This window comes from Phaethon lepturus, unplaced genomic scaffold, assembly GCF_000687285.1.
Source record: "Phaethon lepturus isolate BGI_N335 unplaced genomic scaffold, ASM68728v1 scaffold8979, whole genome shotgun sequence".
Taxonomy (NCBI): Eukaryota; Metazoa; Chordata; class Aves; order Phaethontiformes; family Phaethontidae; genus Phaethon; species Phaethon lepturus.
The window spans coordinates 1-20,688 of record NW_010562730.1 but is presented as its reverse complement, the minus strand read 5'-3'; the positions used below and the strand labels follow the sequence as shown (position 1 = coordinate 20,688).

The 20,688-nt window shown below is 37.1% G+C and overlaps 1 protein-coding gene across 1 annotated transcript in view; it reads right to left on the bottom strand.

Moving 5' to 3' along the window:
- ITGAV (integrin, alpha V) overlaps window positions 1-20,239 on the bottom strand; it is a gene marked incomplete at its 5' end in the record, with an annotated part of 28,281 nt that extends 8,042 nt beyond the window's left edge. The window contains 19 exons of the mRNA XM_010294374.1: window positions 248-328; window positions 2,502-2,581; window positions 3,623-3,715; window positions 4,916-5,063; window positions 6,249-6,316; window positions 7,042-7,179; window positions 8,706-8,860; window positions 9,890-9,948; window positions 10,706-10,807; window positions 11,407-11,452; window positions 11,566-11,757; window positions 14,045-14,247; window positions 14,646-14,698; window positions 15,173-15,229; window positions 15,317-15,360; window positions 15,554-15,598; window positions 16,863-16,988; window positions 18,531-18,576; window positions 20,178-20,239. Of these exons, the coding sequence (XP_010292676.1) occupies window positions 248-328; window positions 2,502-2,581; window positions 3,623-3,715; window positions 4,916-5,063; window positions 6,249-6,316; window positions 7,042-7,179; window positions 8,706-8,860; window positions 9,890-9,948; window positions 10,706-10,807; window positions 11,407-11,452; window positions 11,566-11,757; window positions 14,045-14,247; window positions 14,646-14,698; window positions 15,173-15,229; window positions 15,317-15,360; window positions 15,554-15,598; window positions 16,863-16,988; window positions 18,531-18,576; window positions 20,178-20,239 (1,798 nt within the window). The remainder of the gene's footprint in view (window positions 1-247; window positions 329-2,501; window positions 2,582-3,622; window positions 3,716-4,915; window positions 5,064-6,248; window positions 6,317-7,041; window positions 7,180-8,705; window positions 8,861-9,889; window positions 9,949-10,705; window positions 10,808-11,406; window positions 11,453-11,565; window positions 11,758-14,044; window positions 14,248-14,645; window positions 14,699-15,172; window positions 15,230-15,316; window positions 15,361-15,553; window positions 15,599-16,862; window positions 16,989-18,530; window positions 18,577-20,177) is intronic.
- Between the last annotated feature and the right edge of the window lie 449 nt (window positions 20,240-20,688).

Sequence of the window (20,688 nt, the reverse complement as noted above, 5' to 3'; positions counted from 1 at the left end):
CCCCAAACTCTAGTAATAGAGGCATAACATTCCTTTTTGGAATTCATTTTTTAATTATTTAGAATTATGTAAGATCTGAAAGTCCAAAGGGTGGCTAAAGAAAACCGTATTTTCTTTATTATTAAAAATTCCCTAAGGGTTCCTGAAAACTTAGGCAGACCTGAAAGAAAGTTTATTAAATTATGAAGATGCAAACATGCAAAGCTCATTTGAGAAAGACATTTATTAGAATAGTATCAGTGCTTACCCTCTAATTTCAACAGCTGCTGAAATGGCAAGGTCAGCCTGATAGAACGCTACCGGACTTAGATTGTCATACAGGTTAGAACTGCAGAGAAAAGAAAAGTTAATTTCTTAAATGAAATAAGGTAAGTATTTAAAAAAATCAATCAACTTAAAATAATTCTATGTAACATGGTAACATGACTTCTGAGCCACTGCAGGAAAGCACATTTACTAAAAACTAAGGAGCACATTCCAGCAAGTTCTCACTTAAATGCCTGCCAGTCCCACCCGTAGCGCAGTCTGGAGGTCCCTCAGCAGGGAGAAATCGACAAAGGACACAAAGCTAATTCTGACTCTGTTCCTTAGCTGCCACATGTATGAAAATTCAAATGCCAGCACTGTGGGACAACATCAACTTTATAGCTAGCAGAGCCTTCAGTTCCACTTTAGGACATCTATTTTGCTCATGGACTTGTTGGCCTCAAACTAGTCCCAAGGCAGAAAAGTATGCTAGAGCTACTTTTGCCTACCTCTCTTCACAGCGTTTAAACCAGTAAATGAATACAGTTAACGTGTGATTCCTACACTTCAGATACACCAAGACATGACAAATATTAAGGCAGGTAGAGTCATTCATACCTAAAAGTTGGACTTTCCTTGTAAACAGAGAAAAAGAAATACAAAGAGCACTCCTTGTTCCCTCGAAGCGAAGCCGGGAACAGAATCCTGTCCATAGACACATCTGTTTATTCTGTCTACCTAAAGAATTTCCTTTAGAAAGATCTTCTTAAAACCTCCACTTATTCTTCACTGCTACTGTAATCAAAAAATATATGCAACATATATTGTTGTATGTATTGCAATATATGCAACAGTATTTTCTCCTCGATCTGTAAATACCTCATCCTAGACTAGAGTTGTCCTGCTAAGAATTGTGCCAATAGCTTTGTGAGTTTAAGACAACTAGTGTGATCTTTAAAACCTCTTCAAGATAATATCTTGATAATGTCTGTCACTATAAACTGTGATTAGCATGTTTGATTGCATCATTGTTCTTGCATTCAGAAGTCATGCAAAGAAATTCCTTCCATAAAAGGTGTAAAATGTTACAGGAACTTCCTTTCTCTTCCATCAAAAGAGAAGTTTTGCTTTTCCTCCAGTTAGTGACTGCTGTTAGCTTAAGGAAGACAACAGGCACCCCAGAGAAGATCACTTTTTGTACAGAAGAACTGGAGTCACATGCCACTGGCAGAGCTTACTACCTCATGGAGAAAAGGGAAAAAATTGAACAGAGAGCAATGTGAGATCAAAGAGATATTTAATGCTGCCAAGGCCTTTGATCAGTATGGCAAACCACTGTATCATGAAAGTACAATAGCAGGTTTAAACTTATTTAACTCTTGTAGATGAAAAATGCATACGTGGACGAGAGTAATTTATTTACTACATTAAGAAAAATGAAGCCCTTAAATGGAAAAAAAAAAAAAAAGAGCTTTTGGTCCACCATGGGGCAAAAAAGCAGCTATATTTGTATTGTCCGTTAAGCAACATAAAACTCTATTGGGTAAAGAGATTCCTATTGATCACATCCCCAAATCTTAAATTATCATCTCCAGTAGGTATAAAATCATATTGATATATCATATTTACATGGAAGTGCTGTGCTCATCTTATAATTAATAGGAACATTACTGTTTTGTTCCATGTTAATTTTCAGACTCTCTTATGCTGGCTACTGTGCAACACCTAAAATGGTTCACTGCATACTGCTGCTGCTCAGACCGTCATATGCATTGCCTTTTCTGAAAGACTTATACCTCTCATCCTCAAAATACATAAAACTTAAAATTCTGGCTTTACATCAGAAGGAATGCAGAGTTCAAACATCAGTTTGAAAACAATGCAAAGACACAAGTCATTCTGCGGCACTACACAAGCATTAGGAGATCACAACAGCACGCAGGTACAAAAATACAAAGTTTTTCTTGAAACACTTTAAATGGTTTTGTTTCTCATTATTAGTATGTCACTTGCACCATGACTTGTTGAAAAGGTGTAAGCAAAAGAAACTGCATTCAAACATAAAACTGTGTTATCTTATATTTTTTCCTTTATTTTAGAAAACGTAATTCATTAAAAAGATGCGTTTATTTTTTAAATGATTACCGGGCGAAGACCAAAGAGTTAGTCTAGAGTGAAACTAACTGCTCAGTTCAGAGTCTATTTACTTAGCACACTATCTACCAGGTGAGGTACATACTCATAGATTTCTGTACCTTCGGATTTGCAAGTCAAACTTCACAGATGTATCCATTTCAGACTGCTGGTGCACGCTGAAACGCAGGCCAGCTAATAGCTTTAGGAAGAAAAAAAATTGCCATGGTTCAGTAGAAGCACAATAAAATACATGATAAAAGCTTCCTAATACTATTATACTACAACAAAATTGCTTGAGGCACATGGTTATGAAGAGAACACACGCAGGGAACTGGCATATAAAACTTGTCCAGTTTGCCAAGACTAGAAGTCTCTCTAGACTTCAGCCAATGCATCACTGCCACAAAATAGAAACCTAAGGTTTACATCACGCTCACCCCCCTTCCTTCAGCCATTTTTACACTTAACTGAGCATCCCTGTGTGTTGCAAAAAGTACTGTAGAACAGGGCACACTTTTAATTGTTAGAAAATTCAGTTCCCAAGGTTTGTTCTAAGTCAGTGCACGATAATTCCTTCAACATCTGTACAGTTCAGCTTGATATACTTTGAAAGACTTTGCAAATAGCATTTATTCATCTATACAAAATGTCTCTTATAAGAAAAGCACCAAAGGGTTCCTAATCGTGACTGATTTTCACTTTATTTCCTGAGAAAATAAGACTTACTATGTCATATCATCCTAATATCTGCCAAGACCCACTAATACTTTTTAATTCTTCTAATTACAGCTAGATTTGCTGGAATTGCAGAGGTCTCAAGTAGACAAAACTCTCTCTCAAACTTCACAAAACCAGGCATAAGAGAGAAACACTGTCTGGTTTCCACTAAGAGCTAAGTATGTTATGAGCTAGCTCTTTATTATGTACTAAAAAATACGTATCAGGTAAACCTAAAGACGAACTCACGAGGGACTAGAGTTCATTAATTCCACTGTTTAATGAACTACTCCTTTTGAGTTGCATCATAAGACTCATGAACACTCCTTTCAGCCTTTAATTTAGCTAAAATGTTGAAACCAATTACCACTGAACTAACCAAACATGTGGGCAGCTAAATGTCAGCTAGATCTAATCTTAACTTCCTGTGAGTAAACATCCTGCCCAAACACTACTGTGATTAAGAAAAATGCCAACTGCAGTCCTGTTGGAGCTACCAGACACCTGTTGGACCAAACCTCACCTTAGTTCCTGCTTTCATGGGATTTCCCAGGTCACAAACTACCATGCGAGTTTGATTCTCTGTTTTAAACGCACATGACAGTCTTGCTAAAGCCTGCAATAAACCAGAAAGAAATATTAAGGAATGTCATTCTTTACATCTGGACACCCGTATGAAAGTCTGGAGAAAAACTCCACATATGCTGCCTTATTAATTCCAATGTAATTTCTCAATCCTAGCACAATCAAGCAATTAAATAAAATCTGAGTATGAAAGTCTCCATGGAGAGAAATATTTTTGATACAAGATAGATGCTATTTCCAAGGTTATAAAAAGAGAAATTCAATACCGTTATGTTGGATAGCACTAATGATTTTTGTGACCTAAAGCACTTCCCCACATGACTCTTTAAAACTTACGTAAAGAAACTTTGGCAATCGGGCAAGGGTTAAAACTCTCCATAGGGAAATACAGATTGGAAGGCAAAATAACACAAATACTAGCTTACTCAAAAAGAGGTCTTCAAGGAGCTACCAGATTTTGGATAAAGCCACATCACAAAGCTCTGGAGTAGCAGAGGCAAACTGGAGAACCAAACCAAGGCATGGTCCATATATATGAAGGATGTGTTATCAAAGTTGGAATCCTTTGATATAGGGGGAAAATAGTTTTCCCCTTGACATTCTGCAACTTTACATATTGATCATAGATTATACTGAATGAAAAGAAGGATGAAGAAAATCTGAAAGTATATTACTTATATATAGCTATAGCGGGCTACAACAAAATTTGTGGCTATACCCACATGTCTTCAAAGAAATAGAAGTTAGACAGGCATTTTATATTATAACAAGGGAAAGTCAAGAAATTAATTTTCATACCCTGTGTAGTCAGGAAAACTGACACCCAAGACTTTCTACGTATTTAGGTGCAAGAGAATAGTAATATCCACCATCACTTTTTGCCTCACAGGCGCCCAGCTCTTCACCTAGCACGTGACATGCTAAGTCTAAATTCAAATAAATTAACAAGGGCACTGTTCAAATAAAGGCTTGTGGCAGGTAAACTCTGTGCACCAAGCTCCACAACACAGATGATTCTCCTTTATTGCTAGCAGTAGGCTCTTAAACTGGAACCATCCAGCCAGGTGTTATATAGCCTTGGGGCTTGGAGGAACCTTATAATTTTTTCGGTGCTTTGCTTTAAGACTGAAGCATAACCACTTCACCACCACTCATGGACCCTCTCCCGCAGACTTCCATAGCTGCACCTGAAAGATGACTACCCAAAAAAGAAAGATAGTTGGAATTTTACCTCGTTGTTACGAACAACACCAATGAAATCTGCTTGGGGAGGAACGATGACAAAGAGTTCTGCTTCATAGGCTCCTTCCCCTTGATTCTCAGCACTGACAATTAGGGTCAAGGGATTGTCATCACCAATGTAGATCTGCTTCTGATCACTACCGAACATAAGCGTAAAGATGAGCTCTGCATTCAGGTTTTAAAGTGTGTTGAATTGGCTGAACTTACAGAAACTACAGACATTCTGAAATTGCACAAAGACATCAGAGGAATCTAGAGGCAGTAGTTATACTTCAGGACTATCAGGAGAGCTCTACACTATGTTTAAAACAAAAAAGTGTCCACAATCACAAAAACAGAGCAAATGTTACATGCTGTTTTGCAAGAATCTTTTTTATAATATTTACAATAAAACACAAAACAACTGACACCTTTTTTTAACAAAAAACAATTATGAGCAGCTAAATGACTACATAAATTTTGAATTACGTGCCTACTTAGCAGAGATACGAGCATACATTTATAACAAAACTTGATGGAAGGTTCAACTACAGAATACAACAAAGACTCTGTAATACATTTGTTCCAGAGACAAAAATAATCTCTTTCCAAACAATGTATTTTCATTTCAACAACAACAACGATGAAACCTAACTGTACCTGCACTGATATAAAATCTATCTGAAGCATTTGCATAAATGAGTATGCTTGGGAACTGTACTACCTACATACAGGTGCATATGCTATAGCTCTGCACTAGGGGCATAAAAAACAGATGATGTTTATGAGTAGATACACTATGAATGGCTTTTGGGCATACAAGGCACAAAAAGCTCAGACTCATGAAAGAGTTATGAGTTAAAACTTGTTTCTTTTTCCCAGGTTTAATAAAAGGTATTACCAATACCAACAAATCTTTTCATACATGTGACAAGAGTGCCGTTGCTCACCCCTTGCTGGATAAAATCATGCCTGTGCACACCTTCATGTGTCTTAGCTAGTATTAAATAACAGAACAGTGGTACAAGTGCAGCTAATGCTGGTTTATGCTTGCTATGCGTATGCAGCTTAGCAAATATACAAATAAATACTGGGTACTCATAGTGGGGTTGGGGTGGGGGGAGGTGGTGTGTGCTCTCCCTGTATTACATGCTAAAAACATTAGGTTACAAAGCAGAAAATGGGTTTTCCTTAAAACAAATAAGCATGAGTTTAGATTGCATAGATTGAGGGGTCCCACTTATTTCAATACACCCTTTTAATAACAGTATTACAAGCTCTTGATGTTTAGAATTCAAGGAGGGAAGTTACTTTTCCCTGTAGTATTTTTCTCATGTATTTACCTTTCTACCGAAACCTCCAGCTTTGGTTTGCAGACATTATCATCACCACAATCCAGCAGAATATGTGCCTACGCAAAAATCAAATGCATATTGTTTTAATAATTCCTGCATCTGTTCTAACATACATTTCCAATAATACTGTTTCACCACCAAATAATTTTTTTTTCTAAGTAGCTGGTTATGAGATACCTTACTCTCATTAGTCTCAGAAGAGAATAAATGAGGCTTTATATATGGGGGGCACTGTGCCTAATCCTGCCACATTGCAATTCTAAAACAGATGTCTACAGATCTTAATCCTCTTTCCATACTTTGAATAATCTGTTCATCTTGAACTGCATCTCCAACATCCTCTTTGCAAACAAGTGTAAAAATCCGTATAAAGGGCAGAAATACAAAAACTATGTTTATTACCCTAAGGAACTATAGCTATAAACGTAAAATACATAGAGCAGCATAGTAGGAGCAATGGATGAAACACTCCAATCCTTCAAGATTAACACCTTCAATACTACTCTAACTGCTTTTCTCCAGAAAACTGTTAATTAGTATATATGAAAAGGAAGCCCAGCACTAAGGAATAACATGTCAAAACAAGAAATTGAACACAGAGAGAAGGAAAAAAAGTGGAGACAAACACAGAATAACCATCAATACTTCTATAATTCAAAGACTAAAGCCTAGATGCATATTTTGGTATCTTAATTCTTCGGAAGTGCTAAGATGAACACAAATATTGAAAGCTGAAAATATGCTGTGGGTTCTCTCATCACAGACTGTGGAAGAAGTATACCTGTCTGCTCATATTAGCAGGAGTGAACTGGTTGAGGATAGGGTGCAATCCTGTTGCATCTGCAGCTGTTTTGTAATCCAGACGATATTCCATAAAAATAGTAATGGGAGTTAGTTTGTCTCTAAATTCAGATTCATCCTGAAGAAACCAGAGATTTGAATTACAATTAAAAGATGTGAAGAAAACAACAACAAAATATCCTTCAAAAGTCTCTACAGGCAACAAACAATCCTCCCAAGAGAAATACTGAGTGGTATTTCAATTTATTGTTCATGTCGTAGTAGCAATAAGAAAGCCAAAACAACATTAAAACTTCTGTGCTCTTTTCAAATTGGAAAATCCCTTGTCAGAAAACGTACAGTGTAAACTTCGAGGATGGACAATTTTAGTAGTAAAATGCCTGTCTTACAAATGGAAAACTGGAGCATACAGAAGTATTAAGTCATAGAACTGTAAGAGCGAGGAATCTAAAGAGCTATACAATTCCACTCTTTCTTGTCAGACAAAATTCAGTATGCTGCTAAGATCCTTCACAGATATTAATCTTTGGACTTGTGATTTTTGTTCCTCAAATTATTACTTTGTACTTGGATTTGCTGACTTTCATATTGTTCATTTCAAATCATTCTGGTTATTAAATGTTGATCCTGCCTTTCAGAGTTCTTATAAACCATCTCTTAGCTTTATGTTAGCCCCAGATTTTATCAGTGTAAACTCTGCTTCATTATTCTCATTTCTGAGAATAATGAGAATTACTGAATGTAGAACAGGCCATTGCAGGATCTTACTTCAGAATCTATCTCCTATGGGCAGAACCCTATTGATAACTCTCTTCCTTAGAATTTTCAACTGTTTTTGCATCCAATTTAACATAACTTCATATAGGTCATGTGTCATTACTTTATGAGAATGTCGGGTGCAAAAGCGTTAAGGCTTTACTAACACTGAGATCTGGGGTGTCTATCTCTGCATCTATCCCACTCACAAGGCCAGTCAAAGAAAGGTATTGCCTATCCTCCATGAACCCTTAATGATTACTAGTATTTTTATTGGTTTGCGGATTTTTTTGAGAGAGGAGATTTACAAGTACTCAGCGATAAATCTGAGCTGCATCTAAGTTACATAGCTACACTTTCACATGATTTTCCTTATTTCAGCCAGTGCTGCTTTTACTGGGTTACACTTTTTAATTATGTTAGCATCTGTCCACATTTGCAGGGACTAAAGCAAAAAGACAGAAAAAGCAAATTTAATATTTCAACCTTCTCTGTCTCCTCTGTTATATACTGATCTTTGCTTTTTACTTGCAGATCCGTATTTCTCCAAAGTAGAAGCACAAGCTCTGCTTATTAACTTTCACGTTCCTTGGAAATTGTAACTAATTTTGTGCCTAGGTAAGTTGTCCACGAAGTCCGTAACAAAGTTTAGAATTGAATTTCCAATTCATTTAGTGACCAGGACCCTAGTCAAAATAATATCCATGGTTCATCCTCTGACAGCAGTGATAACCCAGGACAGACATACGGTTTTAGTAATTTTAAGTGTATCCATTAGGCATGTTATTTCCCTAGCATTTCTTCTATTTTTTTTTAAACACTTAACACATGGAATTATAACAGAAAATGCTCCAAAAGTTATTTGCCTAAAACATAAATGCTACTTACCCTCAAAAAGGCATCAAGTTCTTCACAATTCATTTTGCCTCCCTTTGTAATAGTCATGTTCTTAGAGTGGCTAGGCTGTTTGCTGTGGAGAAAGAGAGCTCTCCTTATAGCTCCTTTCTGCTTAAGTTTATCCAACAGCAGCTCCACTTGGAAATCTGTCCAAGCCAAAGCATTTAGGTTAGGGATATTTCATTCAATTAAACACAGTGCAGATTCCCATCAGAAATGCAGCTAAAAGCTCATTTCAGCTACAATGAACACCTAGTACTTGGAGCTTTTAAAACTTCCAATTCTTTCAATATAAAATCTGTTACTACAGCAGTTCTCAATACAGTAACTAACAAGCACTCTTGTTGTTCTAAATTAGACTCTGCTTTTTCCTTAAAAAACTGGAAACATGTAAGACCACTGATACATTTAGAATTTGTAATTGCTATAGAACTGCAAGAACAACAATTCATCTCCCCCCCCAAAAATTTTAAAGCAATCTTGCACATAATTAACTGTATTGCTAATCTAATTACTTCACATAGCTGACATAGATGATGAAATTTAAAATATGTAACAACTATTTATATGAATCTTCCCAGATCACAGTACCTCTATACACGCCACACAGAAAATAAGGAAAAAGCTTTTGTAATCAGTAGTCAAAACCTGATTGTAGCAGGCTGTGTGCCACACTACAAAATCTTAGAAACAACTTTAAAACCTGTTTGAAACAATCTTTTCCTGATTCTGATCCCGAGAATCCAATGCAAAAATCAGTGACTGATCAATCAGAAGGTCATGATTTCAAGAGAAATGTGACAAGCCCCTAGTGGCTTTTCCATATTTTTGAGGCCTCACAAATGTACATACATGAATAGTCTTGTCTAAAACTCCCCTCAACGAGAGTTGATCTCTATTCTGTTAAATATAAAGGACTTTCCAAGACTAGTTGCACCAAGTGGTTAAACATATGCTTAAAGTCCTAAGTACGCTCAAATCCCACCGACTTCAACACAACTTTAGCAAAACAACTGCTGCAGGCAGTCATATAAATGTATATGGTTACTGAACTGGTATGATTGTGCTGTAGAAGGGTAGCCAACTCTTTCAATAACGAAAAAAAACAACGACCAGTGCTCATGTCTGCAAACAATATAAAAAGACTTTAAAGTTTTTAAACTAGCAGAACTTACTGAGTGAATTAGGGAGCTTTCCTTTGCCATCAGCTTTTAAGCAGAACTTTACTTTGAAGCTGTTTGGGAGGAAAAGAAAACATTAATTTCACACACTTTCTCGCTCGTTTTCTTCTAAAGTGCTTTATTGGTCTTCTCAGTTGAAAGGCATTCTCTTTTGAGACTCTTAGCTCACTCCCAAAAGCTATTTTCTACTGGTGGGACAGAAACTACAACCTGTAAGTAAACAGCAACGCAAAGCTTTGCAATCTTGATTCATGTAGGAATAGTCACCTGTGAAGCAGAAAGCGTATTCCTGAAATCAAATGTGGCTCATTTATTTTTAACGCTAGAAGGAACAGGCATACTAAATGGAAAAGGAAGTTAGCACTAGAAATGACAAGTGGGTTTGGATAGTAGTCCAGGAATAAGAACCAAAACCAGATTGCAGAGCAGATCACTTTCCAAGTGTCTTCCACAAGCCCACTCCATTTTTCAGCTAAAAAGTAAGTTAATGGGTAAAAATATGGCAAAAAGCTGTGTGATCCATTACCATCTTGGGAAGATCTTACTCTAATCAACACGGACAACTGTCAATCTGTGCAGGTAGGATATAAGTTAGGAGTCAGTTTAGCGTCTATTGAAGACAATGTTGCTCCTCCCATGTTATCAAAGAGTTTTTATTTTGTATTGCCTATTCTTTCAGAAAAAGTCTGTGTTTGCCTTTTTTTAATTAGCTGACTAGACTTCCTGAATCCTTTCAAAATTGAAAGCTTATGAAAATAAAACCCAAAAAGGTCCCTCCCCCTCAAAGTAAAACAAAGATACCCTGCTTACCAAGAAACTTTTACATCTGACAGTGAACAGGCTTTGTTTTCTGGGTTTAGAATGGTTGGATTAACTTCCAGGGCAGCATTCACTCTAATAACTGGTCTAGCCCTGCAAAGAAAACATCCTTTTGAACAGCGTTCAAAGCCATTATTAGACAATACCCTCCCCATCAAACTGTGAAATATAGACATACACACTTTGACAATATTTAGTGAAACTGCAAGAATAACAAATAATCATTGAATAGATTAGGGAAAAGCAGGAAGCTTTTCTGTGCCCTTTCATTACCATCAGAGTGAGAACATGGACAATTGTGTTAAGAGGATGTCCTACCTATTTTTAGCACAGACAAATAAGGTATTTTCCCAAAATGAGCAAGTTTGGATGAGAACATGGGGATTGCAGTGTAATAGCTAGCAGCACCCTGTATGTGTCAGAACCTAGAAAACTGTCACTCAGAAACCCATGAAGACAGGTTGTTTATGTTTTCTCTTACCTATAGATTATTGAGAACGATAAATAATAGATAGCAGACTTTAGATTTACTCAGTGAAAACAGCAGTAAAACCCTTTTTTACCTTCATCAGTTTGGAAGGCGGAGTGGCGGAATGTCAGACTTCCCTGATCCTGCTTTCTTTTGTAACTCAAGAATGCCGCTGAGCTTTCACTCTGCTTGCACTTACGTAAAAGCATACAGGGATACTTACCTATACAAAACAGCTGTGTCAACACCAAAGGCTCCAACAATCAAGTCTAGAAAGAAAGGAAAAATATTACACATTATAATTTATGTTTTAAAATATGCTCTTGGTCACAGGTGGGGCTACTATTAAGTTATTCTAAAAGTGACATTTAGAGCAAAGGACCTGGATATCCATTTTTGTCCACGTCTGTGGCTCCTTTCAGTGAGTACCCAAAGCTGGGTGGCATAGTACGAGCAGCCCACTGCCCTTCAAGAACTTGAGATGGGACTGCATTCAAACCATTTGCTCTTCCATTGTAGATATAGACAAGTCCTCTCTTGTCCTCTCCGCCATATGGTGCAGCAACTGCAATATCTGTAAATCAAAAGAACAATTGTCAACATCTCCAGACACAGACTAGGAGAACGTATTTGTGCTTACATCAACCACTAACTTCTGATAATACAATGTGTGTCAGTAGGGAGGAAATGCAACAGGCCTACGGGCGTTTAAAACGCTCATCAACAACCTTTTTTTTTTTTTTTTTTAAATTTAGATTTTAAATAGTATAAATGTTTAACAAGAACATGTATCACAGACTTGTATGAGGAGGGAAAGGAATAGTTCTGCAAACACTTCTGCACTTCAGTAACTGACTTACAGCCAAAGCATATGGATTTGAAATGCTTTTGAGAATATTAAACACCCAGAATTAGTCACTGTTGGCACCAAATCACAAAACTAAGCGGGACTATCTGCCCATTTCATTAACATACTCATGTTCCTCCAAAGGGTGTGACATTTTAATAATTCTGGAAAATTGAAATCACCTAAACCAATGGTAAATATCAAATTCCAGTCTATCCTGATCATGGCTTGGCAACCTGTTTTAAGGAGAACGTTAAGTTAGTGCAATTATGCTATCTCTTAAAGCTTAATAAATTTGACAGTACTCATTAACAACGACTAATAAACAGTAATAAACAAAATGCTAATTGGACTATCTGTAAGGACACCTTTAGAAGTGTACACGTGATCTAAATTCAACATTTCTGCAGTCAGTTCAAAGACCAAACATGAAAATGTTTAAACACTATACAGAGTAATTACATTACGGAGACAGTAGAAGTTCCAACCTTGGCACCATGCAGTGATGGAAAGCATTTTAATTAACAGTCCCAAAATGAAATAGAGCAGGGAAAAAAAGACTAAAAAAAACAGAATAAATAATGGCAAACTAATTACCAAGAGGCAACTTTTGCTATGATCTTCTCACCTACAGTGTATTTCAGACTGAAAAATGACAGAATCAAAACACTGTTCGGATAATCTGATCAAGTGACCAGATTTTTGGCTATCAGCTGTAACCTTTCCTGTAACGTCTTCTATAAAGAGCTGCAATAACATTGCATCTTCACACTAATTCTGTATACTATTAGCAATTAAAATCTAAACATTTACCTCATCAAAACCAATGGCATAAAATATTTTGAGCTACAAAACAGACATTGTGTTCAAACTGGTACATTACAAAAAGAGACTCTGAAGTTAACACACTTAGGGTTGGTCTAAAAATCAAGTTTCATCCGTGGATGGATAAGTCCACTTCATATCGCTTAATGGATAAGTTGCTGGAACAAATTATACTGCTTTCTACATCTCTTCTGCATTTCTTACAGGGTTTTAAAATACGACTATTTTAGATATAGAAAGAGATCTTTCCAAGACAATTAAAGAAAGCTGAAGATGAGAGAAAATGCCAACGATTTAAATTAGAGCTATCTGGGAATTTGAAATATTAGCCTATTACAATTTTTGATCTTTCAGAAAATATTTAGCTTGCAAGCAGAATGGAAAAAAACACAAAAGAGCATTTTTTGTGGAACTCAAATTCCTGCCACTCTTTAGGAAACACTTGGGTATGACTTGCAAAACAAAGCATTCTCCCTAGGATTGATGGAAGTCTCTGACCCAAAACTGTGATTCTTGTCTGCTTCATTGCTCTGCATTCCCAAATGAAAGTAACAAGAAGCACTGGCAAAGGCTTGAGAGTCCACAGCTTCAGTTGTATCAGACTCAGACTTCTCATCCGAATACTTGCTCAGGACACCCAGCTCTTGGTACAGTTGGCTGTTGGATATGGGATATTTTCACCAGACTCCTCCATTTTGAAATTAAAAATAGTAATAATAATCTGTACTTTTCTCAGGAAAATCTCTTCTATCAGAACATTTTTAACCAGCTCTCTGAAACAAAACCTTCTTTTCAGTCATCACTGTGTTTCTGGAGAGGAAAATTGTCTTTAAGCAATGGAAACAGGAAGATTATATTGAAGATGTCCTGACAAGTTGCAGTGGAGAGCCAGATATTTCATCGAAGTTTCTACCGTACTTATCACTCAGAAAGTATTAAACTGATCAGCGTAACAGCCAAAATAATCCATGCTGTAGTTTAAATGGTATAGTCTCTGCTCGATGCATACATGTAACTCCTGTTAGCATTCTTGGGAGTAGCATACAAGCATCGAAAGGAGTCTAGACCTTAGTGTCCAACATTCAGTCATGGTTAGAATTCCTAATGTTTGTGTGCAGAATCCACATTCAGTGTGCTGTCTAGATTTCATCTATGAACCAAAAACACTGGTCAATAAATTATGTCCTACCATTGAAGCCATCCTGATCTAGATCCCCCAGAGGTGCAATAGAACTGCTGAATCTTGCAAATATCTCAAAACCATTCAGCTTTGTGATCTGAAACCCTCCAGAGGCTCGCTGAAGGCAAATGGAAACTTGGCCGACCTCTTGAAGCTTCCCATCAGAACCTCGATCCATAAAAAGAGGTGCTCCAATAAACAAATCTGTGTAACTGGACCAAAGAAAGATAAGGTTCTTCAGCATAAAAATTCACTTTCATTCTCTTAAGCATCCATTAGTAGGACTAACTCAGCACTGAAGTCAGTATTAAGAAGAAAGTTAGCTATCTTTAAATTGCAACTGAAGGCAACGTAAGCACAAATATGCTAGAATTTAATGCATTTAAAGCATGCGAATACATACATGTGTATTTATGTAAATAAATACAAAAACAAATTTACAATTGTTAAAACAAATGTTGAGTGCCAGTGAGAAAGTGCATTGCACAGATACATGTTGAACCAGTCATGAAGACAGAAATCTATATTGTAGGAAAGACTTTATAATGAAAGCTGCATTTTTTCTTTCCAGAAACGAGTTGGAGGGCAGCAGAGAGCAGAGGGCACTTACTTGTCACCATTGATATCTGTGGCAGCCACCGAATACCCAAAATAGGCAGCCATCTGGAAAACAAAATTCCAACCAAACTTGTGAGATGTAGCGATATAAACACACAAACAAGTTTATACAAAGCCGCACAGAAAAGATGTTAGGGAGATGATAATATATACCACAACATTTTTTGTCTCCTTTCTCCTTTTAATTTCCTTTCTCTTCCTTACTCTGTTATAAAGTAAACCGACCAGTTACCTTCCCCCACTCCCCCTTTCATGATGCAGTCCTCTTTCCCGACTCTCAAAATAGGCAGCACTTCCTTAATTTAAGTAAGGCTGGTTTTCTCAGTAGTACTACAAAATGGGAACTTGCAGAACATACATTTTAAAGATTCCTACAGACTTTATAAAATTTTTCTTTGGCACATAAGCTAGTAATATACAGAATTTATATGTTCTAGTACCCTAAATACTGTCTCAACACGTCATCTTTCTATAGAAATAGCCTCCCAGCCACCCACCACGCTGAATAAAGCTACATACCTGCTCTCCAGTGAAGTTGTGCATGGAAGACATGTTTTTCCCATTGTAAATAGACACCTGCATATGAAGGAATACACATTACAGCATACCAATAATATTAATCTCTCTTATTTATTGTAAAGATTAATGTTTCAAATTTCCTACCATGCCCAGAGTTCTCGCTGCTCTTGGGACTCCTGATACAAAGTCTGAAATATAAAGCAAGACACTGAGGTAACATTCAGGTCCTAAAGTACAAGGACTTTGCTTGAACAGAGTAGCTCATTCCTAGTGCTTTCTACATTTTCCTGTGCACTGCATTGTTTGTTCTATACCATTTATTTGAAAGACCTGCCCAGCATATTAACATCTTTTTTTTTTTTACTGAATCAAGGGTCTTACCTTCTATACCATCACCATTGAAGTCTCCAACAGCCACCGAATAACCTGATCAACAGACAATATTATTAAATCACTTGAAAAATCTTATTAAATCTTTCATCTCTCTTTACACTCAGAATCACACAGAATCACAGAATTATTAAGGTTGGAAAAGACCTGTAAGATCATCAAGTCCAACCATCAACCCAACACCACCATGCCCACCAAACCACGTCCTGAAGTGCAACGTCTACACGTTTTTTGAACACTTCCAGCGACGGCAACTCCACCACCTCCCTGGGCAGCCTGTTCCACTGCTTGACCACTCTCTCAGGAAAGAAATTTTTCCTAATATCTAGTCTAAACCTCCCCTGGGGCAACTTGAGGCCATTTCCTCTCATCCCATCGCTAGTTACTTGGGAGAAGAGACCAACGCCCACCTCACCACAACCCCCTTTCAGGTAGTTGTAGAGAGTGATAAGGTCTCCCCTCAGCCTCCTCTTCTGCAGACTGAACAACCCCAGTTCCCTCAGCCACTCCTCATAAGACTTGTGCTCCAGACCCTTCACCAGCTTCATGTGTACATGCTGCAGCAACTCAGTGTCCTTCTTTCTTGTAGTGAGGGGCCCAAAACTGAACACAATATTTGAGGTGCAAATATAAAATTTGACTCATCGTAAGTCTCTATGCACAGTCCTGTCACTTTGTCTTAAAATGCAATGAAATAAATATTGCCTCTAAGCAACTGAGACTATGAACAACTACATGAGTAGACTGTGATTCATCAGCATCCATGAATTTGAGATCAGAAGATGAAAATTTTACAGTTACCATCTTGGGAATTGTCCTGGTCTACCCTTGCTTTTTTCTGAACACAGTTAGACATATATGAAGCCAAATTATGATTTCACCCTCCTCTACGGGCTTCCCTTCATTAGTTTTCTTCCCAAACATGATTCCTTCACATTTCTGTTTTGTTTTGGTAGATTATGTAGAAACAGCTGCTTTTCTAAAAAAATAGTTACGTGTAACTAGTAAAAAAATAGTTAACGTCTCATGTAAAAATCGTACCTCGTCCATTCCCATAATAGGCCTGAAACACAGAGCACAAAAATTCATGGAAATATTTCCATTTATTTTGTCATCGAGTGCTTTCTGAATCAAGCCTACGGCAAAATAGCTAAGCATCCACCATACAGAAATTACTGCATTTTCAAGTACATAGCTCTGTAGTTATCTGTCGAATGCTGAACTAATAGTAGTGTGGTATGAACAGCACAAGGGAGTTTTTCAAGTACAGCTAGGTTTCCTTCCTTTTCAAACTACGCACCCAAGTAGCTGTCATCAAAAGCAGCACTGGCAGGTCTGGTTGCTAACTGGTCATCATACTTTGTACTGTAGACTTTGGAGTCATATTTAGCCACAATTTCTGTCACTCGATCAGAAATAAGTTGGCCTAAAAAGAAAGAAAACAGCTTAAAATCACAGAAAAATGTGCGTGCACACATTCATTAAGCAACAGGAGTCATTTACAGAATGCTTGCTTCTCAAACAACAACTGTTCCACAATACTGACCAGAAAATAGCCAATAGCAGCAGCACTAGATAGGCTATAAGTGAAAATTTGGATCCTACTTCAGCATAGATTTATGCACACATTTAATCAAAAGCACACGAACAGTTGTCACTGAAAATAGAAGCCACTCCTACATGTAAGTAAGCCAGGACTTAAATGGGACTGCTCAGTTAGGTAACAGCTAGCACATGCGTATGGTATTGCAGAACTGAATCTCCATGACAGGAGAGCTTATTACAGCAGACAAGAAGTTAGTAAGATGAGGACAGCATATTACTGCAGTCTCTGTTTTCACTTTGCTAGCCACTAGGTGGTGACTTCATTACATTCTTTTCTTTGAGTTTAAATTAACTCTTGAATCACAAAAAAAAACTTTTTCAGAAGAGCACTTCACATACGTATTCATACATGTATGAAGTATAGGGAAAACTACTCCTCCTCCAGCATCTCAGGATGTGGAATAAAAATTTGAGGTGAAAAATCTAGGTTTTAGAAGTATACTATTGACTTCTATTCAGAGTTGAGATTTTTTTTTTGGTAGTAGTAGAAAAAAAATAAGGTTGTTTCGGTAGATGAGCTGTCACTTTTGCCAAAAAGAAATAAAATTAATACACAAACATCATCTATATTATACTGTATCTGCAGTTTAGTTTCCGTCATTTCATTTTGTTCAGAGTTTAAAACATAGGACTGGAAACAAGCCTCCTGTGCTGCCGCACCTACGTGTAGGCTGGCGTGATACAGAAAATCTTTCAACATTGGTATTTACATTAAAAGACAGGCAAGCGAGTCTGACAGCTATGTCTTGATTGTAGCAGCACCATCTTTTGAGCAGAGAGCTATAGCTAAATGCTGAATGATCCTGCAAATAAATACTGACCGAAGCCCACATTAGCAAATATAGAGGTAACTTTTCATGTAAACAGTGCAGCTAGAGGTAGAACGTGCACCATGGCACAAACAGATCAATATAAACAAATGCAATACATCTTTGCCGTCAAAGGAAAATAATGATAGTTCTCTTTGCAGGGTACATGTCTCATTGAAAATACGTGCTTTGTATGTGTGTCAGAAATAACAAAACATGTAGATTTTGAAACAACAAGCAAGATAGCCTAGAGAAAACGTATCCTGCTGGCGGAAACAAATTCCACATTCCTGGGAAAACGCCTTTAAAATTACCATAGACTTATTTAAAAGACAAAAGATACATCTATACAGTTAATGACTTTGGCTTTAATCTGTGGTTGCCTTGATTATTCAGGAAATATTTTGAAGGATGAAGAAAAATTATTTCTGTTAGTTTTCTTACTGACGAAGACTTTGACAGTGGTTGGAGGAGTGTGGATACAAATGACTCCAGAGAATAAAGAGAAAAATCAAACAGGTCAACTTCTCTGTGACTTAAATGATATATCTCACCTTGCCAGTAGAAACTTCCAGGTCCTCCAAGGAGCACTCTGTCTCCCTTCATGGGGGCGGGGAGAGGGGGAGGGAGGAAAAAACCACTCATTAAGCATATCTAAAGACAGGAGAACGTGTCCTATGTTTACGGGAAGTAATCTCATTTATGTATATCACCATAGCTTCACTTACCCCAATACATTTTATTTCTTTTCAGAAATGATTAATTAAAAATGCATCTCATAAAATGCTAAAATAACAAACAGTATGCCTTCAGTGGCTTGCTTAGCTATTTCACCCATTTAAAATTCCTGGCAGAATTCTGCTTTTATTGTAAGAGACTGTTCTAGCCACATAAATCTAAGACAACAGAAATACACTTAGGAGAAAACTTTACAACTGCTACAAGGCAATCATAACATGCTTTTAGGTCAGTACACAAAACTAGTTTCATCTTCTGCCCCCGGCACTTTCTGTAACTTATCTTTAGAAACCTTTAATTCAGAAAATCTGTGACGCAATTCCCCCACTTCGTATTCCTTGGTACAACTGCAATCCCCTAACTATTTTATGAAACTTTAACCACATTAGCTATCCCAGTGCTGGGAATTTGCTCCATAAGTACTGAATTGGGCCATAGGCTTTGCTGCATAATTAAGCCTCTTATTCTGGTGTTAATCTTAAAACTCCTATATTCACCACTGAAAAATCCAGGGCAGAGATCTGGAGATACCTTATACCCAAAGCCTTGCCCACCCAGCTAGGGTTTTGGATTAGAGCCCAAGGTTGGTTTTAACTGGGGCTAGAGTCTGCACAGTAAGCCCGAGGGGTGCATGCAAAGTAACTGAAACACTTACAGCCCTATACTGCACTTTGCATGTTTCCTCTGGAGGAAAAACAAGAGTGTCCTCGGATAAAGACTGAAGGGATATGACTCAATCATAAGATATGAAGAATCCAAAAAATTGACATATCACAAAAAGGACTTGTGTGGTCTTATCATGTCCAGCCTATGCTAAACAATTTAACTGTACAACATAAAAAAACCCTATAGTTAGTTCTCAGATTTGTGCACAGTTTTATTGTGCTTGGATTTAAAACATAACTGTGAATTTAAAAAAGACGAACTATAAAACACAGGGAGAACATAAAAGTAGAAGAAACATAAGACAGATGGCAAAAAAAGAAAAAGTCTACTTCTGCTAGCTGATGAGAAAAATAAAACGTAATTCACAAGAACATTGTTTACCAGTTCCCTTTTGCAGTAAGTTATTCTTCCTCAAGAAGTAGCACTAGCTATGTACCAATCCTTTCAAAATAAGTGTCTCAAAAAACCTGACTCCTACAGTTTATTTCACGCGAGGACTAGCTGCAGCAGAGTTTTATGGCATGAGGCTGGAAAAGCTGTTTAGGACATGATTCCTACAAGTTGAAAGTGTGCTGCTGTGAAGATGTAGGGAGGAACAGTTTTATAATACCCAAGTGGTTTGAAGTTATTTTTGTTTATTTACAAGGATGTGTTTGGTTGTGGTTCCACCCCCCGCCCCAGGAATGGTAGTTTACATTTAGTTTCATAAAAGCTGTGCTTGTTCATGATCCGTATCAGGGTTGTTGTTAACTTGCAACTGTCTGCTGACTCGTAGGAATTGAGGAACAATCACATACCTTTGTAAAGTCAATACTAAATCCACCTTGACAAAATCCCTGTCCATCTGCATCAATAGTGGCTACAAAAAAAAGAATGAACAGAAAAGAAAGAGAGAGCAAGATAAATAAAATAAATATTATCAGTACTAGACCAGATGATTTTGTGGATACTTTCCAATGGATCTTCCTAAGTAACCTTTCACTCCTGAACTTGAACCTTGGAACTTTTTTCTCCTAAATCAGTATTTTCTCTTTATCCTCACAACCAAATGCTGTAACAACTTTAGGGCTGACGTAACATACGTATGACATGAACATATGTTCTAGCTTAACACAGTCAAAGTAAACAGCAACTCCATATTCCTTTGTATTTAATCTTCAGAAGTTTTGGGTAAAAATATTTGCAATTTTTATTTGGGAAATAAAGTATCTGGAAAATAGGGAATAAGTTTTTCTTTTGGTAGGGAATAAAAATCTGAGAGGTACATAACCATAAGTTGTTTCCAATAAGTATTGGAATAATATATAT